The sequence below is a fragment of the Nothoprocta perdicaria genome, unplaced genomic scaffold, assembly GCF_003342845.1.
Source record: "Nothoprocta perdicaria isolate Ctin4 unplaced genomic scaffold, notPer1 scaffold_100, whole genome shotgun sequence".
Taxonomy (NCBI): domain Eukaryota; kingdom Metazoa; phylum Chordata; class Aves; order Tinamiformes; family Tinamidae; genus Nothoprocta; species Nothoprocta perdicaria.
The window spans coordinates 1,157,878-1,163,676 of NW_020454095.1; the positions used below are offsets into that span (position 1 = coordinate 1,157,878).

The 5,799-nt window shown below is 42.1% G+C and overlaps 1 protein-coding gene across 1 annotated transcript in view; it reads left to right on the top strand.

The window, feature by feature from the left end:
- Positions 1-5,799, top strand: part of VGLL3 (vestigial like family member 3) — a 13,286-nt gene that overhangs the window by 4,831 nt on the left and 2,656 nt on the right. The window contains exon 2 of the mRNA XM_026040609.1: positions 1,240-1,740. Within this exon, the coding sequence (XP_025896394.1) occupies positions 1,240-1,740 (501 nt within the window). The remainder of the gene's footprint in view (positions 1-1,239; positions 1,741-5,799) is intronic.

A 5,799-nucleotide genomic window follows, 5' to 3' on the forward strand; every position in this document is an offset into this window, starting at 1 on the left:
AAAAAAAAAAAAAAAAAAAAAGCAGCAACCTTTGCAACCTTTCAGCTCTGTTGGAAGCAGTTTAGCCTAAAGATAACTTTTCTACTTTTGTCTGTAATTGTTTCCTGAAGACACTTCCAATATTAGAAGTTAATCAGGCTCAGTAAACTGCCTAAATCAAAGACAACTGGTGCATGGAAAAAAATCTCCGTTGTTTTAATGGATTCTGAAATAGACACGCAAGCGTCCTAACGATGCAGCCAGAGAAAAAAATTTTACAGTTTTTGTGTTTCCAAAATATTTTTGTTTAAAGTAAGCAAAGTTCAGAGGCAGGAGTGTTTGAAGAATCTGTTTATTCTCAATGATGTCTTCACCTAAGTCTCATTCCAGTTGCTTGTTAAACAAAGTAAAACAAAAGGTCACTTAAAAAAAAAATTTGATATAAATATTTTTGTAAATGTTATGTGAGGAACAGAGGATTCCTTGCCTTGTCAAATATTAAACTTCCCTGGCTTTATTTCTCCATAGGCCATTTTTATGACTTTGTTCTTTCATCAGAGGTAAAGTCCCACATTTTTTTGTTTCCATCTTTGACTAGAAAAAAAAAGCTATTTGAGCTGAGACATATTGCATGAAGCAGTACTTTCAAACATCACTTGGCAAGAAAGATGTGAGAGTGAAGATGCTAATGCTTTCCTACACATCAAAAACACTAACCACTCCTTCAGAAGAGGAATTTTTAGAATGCAATTTCATAATGTAGAGGTATTGCAATCCATTTAAATAAAAGTTGAGCTCTAGTTCATAAGAAGCAGCAAAGCTTTTACTCCAGACAATGTTTTTTTTTGAGTTCCTTGAATGGGTCAATTTGTCTGATACTGCAGGGCAACATGATATATTCTATAAGGGACTAGTTTGAGATACATTAGGTATGATCTCTGCCCCATCAAAGCTTGCAGCTGGTTTGAAGGGATGTAGTATTCTGCCATTAGCCAAATGTCTCAGCTTCTGCAGTATGAGCTGGCTGATCATCCTCAGAAGCATTATAGTCAAGACAGCTAAATGGTATATTCTGTTTTCTAAACGGTAGTTCTAGGTCAGGAGTTAGGATCTTCATATTGAAATTACTGAGGAAGCTTGAGTCAATGTACAGAGTACAGAGAAAGACAATCCTKCTTTCTTTTTTTCTTCCTCTTTCTTCATTCAAATGTGTTATTCAGCTTCATTCATACTTCATTTCTCCCCTCTCCTTTCCACCAGAAAGCTCAACAATTTCAAGYCAAAGGAGCAGTTTCCCAACTTCATTTTGGACCAGCTCTTATCAGCCTCCCCCTCCACCATGCTTAAGTGGAGTACACCCTGATTTTCCCGTTACTGCACCCGGCACCTTCCCACCACCAGATCCCAGCAGCTGGCCAGGACACAGCCTTCATCAGACTGCACCACCTCCTCCCCCTGCTGCATCTGAATCCTGGCATTATCCTTTAGCATCTCAGGTGAGCCCTTCGTATGCACACATGCATGACGTGTACATGCATCGCCATCACCCTCATCCACACATGCACCATCACCATCCCAGCTCGCACCGTGACCCACGGTACGGGTCCCTGCTGATGCCTTCAGTACGTGCAGCCAGGATTCCCGCTCCTCAGTGTGACGTGACAAAGACAGATCCCGCTGCTGTCACCAGCGCTACCTCAGCATGGGCTGGAGCCTTTCATGGGACGGTGGACATTGTGCCAAGTTTTGGATTTGACACAGGTAAGATGGTTTGATTGTATCTGTGGCTTGTTTTAACGGGACATATTTGAGCAAAGAAGTGGTCTGTCTGTAGCTGAAATACATCTTGTCCTCAGAGCTTTCTCCAAAAAAATTTCCAGGCAGGAATCCTCCCTGAAAATGCTGTCAGGACAGACAAGAACTGTGAAATGTCCAACTCTTGCTGCCTTTTGTTGAGGGACCTTGGTCTTGCATAGCCCCATCAAGCCAATTGTGTTGTAGCTGCATGAAGTCAAACAGGTTGTGACGTGGTATCTGTCTTTGTGTTTTGAATCTTGTGAGAAATGGTTAATTGAACCAGCTGGAAATTGAATTTCCAGCTTGTTCAGCTAGCTCATATATACATTCACCGAAATATAGCTCCAGTGAGGACTGGACTAATAATGAGGATTTCATCCTATTCCTCTAAATTGGAACAGATCAGCAAATCCCCCCTGTTTAATACCCAGGTGTTATTTAGAGAGACTAGAGATGCTGGTTAAGCTGTACTTGCTATCAAAGTGAAATTCGCTGTGTAGGCTCTAGGCAGATGTTTCTAAATTAGATTCATTTTACTGTGCTTTCTATAGCCCTATGACAGCCTCCACAAACTATATCTGTAGTATTATAGGCAGACTTTGATTTGCAGGCCACTGTCTTACTATCTGGTGTTAGGAGTGGTGTAGCAAYCCTCATTGTTTTACAGACTTCTTTGTACAGGTCATGGGTGACTGTTTTTATCCAGTGTGTCCRTCCTAAAGCTCCTCTGCCGCTGCTTGGTATTTATCTGACCAACAGCAATTCTTGGAGGTTATTACTTCTTCAACACTTTTCGTTACTTTATTAAGAAAATTGTTATATTTGCATCTTTTCTTCCTTTTCCTTAAGATATATTAGTTTGTCTTCTTGAWAACTCTCACTAACTTCCATTTGTGAGAGTCACATGCTTACTTTGGTATGCAGGGGAGCAAAAACAAGATGGAGAAAAGATGCTGTTTCTTGAATCTGAAATAATATGAACCTAGAACCCAGTTATTACTATACTAGTCCAGTACAGATCTCTCATCTCTGGAATGGCAGCTGAGAACCATTAATCTCTTCTAAGTGCTACACCATTTGCTGCCTCAAGAAATTATKAAAAAGCATAGTAAAGTTCGTAATATTGATTTTTTATCTATTAACATCTCCAGCTGTGCAGATGATATAAGAGGAATTACACTTTATGCTTTTGGGTATAAAATGATAGTCTGCCAAGACTGGAAAATAAGGTTTTGTTCTTCTGACAAGTTCTGTGATGGAAGGGCATAACTTTGTTATGCCATCAGTGCTGATAGATGGGACCAGCCCAATGGTTTAACAGTAACCCAAGCAGTCCAGTGCCAGAGCTCTGATATTTGCCTTGCCTTTCTGGGGATGGAACAGGACACTGTGTAAGGGGATTGCTGTTCAGAAAGGTGCTTGTAAGRTGCTACAGTGTGATGCCATGTGAGTGTATGTGCTGCACTGCTGCACTGCTGMAGTGTGCTGCAGTGATTGAGGCTGGATGCAGTGAAACCATCGCATGTCATGGTGGCTGGCGATGCCGTGGGCATGTGCACCCCTACTCTTCCTGGGTGTCCCTTCTGTGCTCTCTTGCTGCTGCAGAGGCTCACTGAAGGACCTTCTCTGAGCTCCCACCTTAGCCCTYCTGAGCTAGGAAGGGTTTAGGACAAGCACTCAGGTGATGGATGTTCTGGGTACAACCTGCCAAGAATGGCAAGTTTATTCACCCCAGGACRCAGGACGCACCCTCAAGTGATGTTGGTCTGGGGACTCTGCAAGTTACCTGGACAGGAGAGAGGTGGCTGCCGAAGGAACAGGCCTGGAGGAACTTGCCTTTTGGAGTTGTCTGTTCGGGTTTAGCCCTCTGTATGTTTTTATTGCTCTGTGTCCATTAAGAGTTGCATATAGTGAGCATTGCTAGTCTCCACACAGAATTTCATTACTTTTGACTCTAATATGGGGTGGCAATCTTGGCAGAGAGGCATAAACTGAAGGGTCTGCAAGAATGTGCTGGCTTTCTCTCTTCAGAGTTGGGCAGGAATGTGGTGGCCAGAAAACTTCAAATCTGGAAGCTTTTGCTCATATCTTCCTGGGGAATAAAGACATCGGCCTTTGGCTTTATCAGTATATCACATTCCATGAGCTTTATATGATTTATATAAGAAAACTCATTTGGTGTACCTCTGGTCACGGCTTTTCAGAGCCCCTCAGATATGCAAAGGATGCTTCTTTTTTTCCTCTTAGTCACATTGAGTCACATTTCTTTTGCTGCTGTCACATGCGATTATGGAAACATTTGCAGAATTCCTCACGCTGAATTACATGCAGTGACAGTGTTGATCACCAGCAGGCTAGCTGTAACTGTACCCGCTTCCAGTTACATTGTTGCATCCCTGCCACGCTAAGCCAAGTATTTGGTCTCAGGAATAGATGATGCTGCATCACTTCRAAGGTTAAGGAGAGGGTCCCCTTGCATACAGACTAGAGTTTAGGGATTTCTCTTTCACATGACACAAGTGAATGGTGGTTTGTGGAGCTAATAAAGTATTGATCTGTCTTGCACATCTGCTTACACTTACATGGCTCAGGTTTAGAGGGATGAGTAGGAATTTAGCTACCTCATTTCCTTCAAATGTGGCTTAATCTCAGCATTGCATGCTGCAAATTAACTCTTCTGGAAGCTCCCATATGGGTACAAGTGGGATTAAAGAAAGTGCTAGCCTAAATCAGAATCTATTAAAACCAGTTATGTTTGTGGCTGCTTGGAAGCAGTGCCTTTCGTGACGCTCAGCTGCCCGGGCTGGAATGCTTGATCTGAAAGTGTGTTGATATAAACACTTGGTGGCCAGAGGGGCTGAATGTGGCCCTCCACACTCTCCACTGGCTCCTCAAGGCCCAGGAAGAGGAGTTAGTCGAATGCAGCAGCACTTTCAGGCTACTTTCCGAGCTGCTGTGGAGAGGAACGTGGAGTAAGTTGCCCTGCTGCTGCTGCTGCCGAGAGTGCTAGGAGGATAGGATATCCTGCCCTGCTGCTGGGCAGATGTGCTGGAAGTGACAGAAGAGGTTTCCTGTAAGCCCAGCACACGAAAAGCAGAGCAGGGGTTTGGTGTATCCGAGGACTGTAATTCTATCAGAAAACTGAAGTTTGCATGTGTTTAATTTAAATTTAGGTGAGGGAAGCGTCATGCCCCAGTTCCTTGTCTAATGAAGAAAGTTCCCTTTTGGAAATGCCTCTGAGTCACTGTGTCACTTTGAATACAGGTTTGAGTAGGCACAGCCTGTTGTCTTCCACAGAGCTATCATATTTTACACATACTACCTATTTGTCCCAGTTTGATGCTTTTGTTAGGTGTGTCTTCAAACCTGTGCTCTRCACACGTGAAAATTATCCATAATGTATCTCAGAGGTGGAGAATTCTGCCTGTGTGGAAATACTGAGTTATATAACAAAAGTAAAGATATTTTAAGAGAAAAATATGTTTGTTTTATCAGCAGACTGCAAGTTAAATCTCTTATAGCCTGGCTGCACTTGGATGCATGTTAGAACTGCATATCCTTGCCATAAAGAAGATGGGAATATAATGAAGAAAAGGCATGGAAAATGTTCAATATTCAGTTCTGTAACTAAGGCAGCTTTAGCTTTTGGACTCTTTTCAGTGGCTGCTTGAGTTTAATTGTTGTACCTTAAACCTCCATCTTACAGTTATTTTGCTTTGTATATCTGTATATCTGTTTGTTTCCCTTCTATTAATCTCTGCCATCAAGCAGATGTCCTCCTAAAAAGATTTTTTTTTTCTTTTTAAGATGGTTTGAATGGTATGAGTTCTTTACATCTCACCTGCTTCCTTTGCATCTTGGTGGCTTTCAGTACTCCCCTGTATCTTTAATGATTTGATACACAGAAGGCTGGCTCTTTTCCTTTTTTCCTTTTCCTTTTCCTTTTCCTTTTCCTTTTCCTTTTCCTTTTCCTTTTCCTTTTCCTTTTCCTTTTCCTTTTCCTTTCCCTTTCCCTTTCCCTTT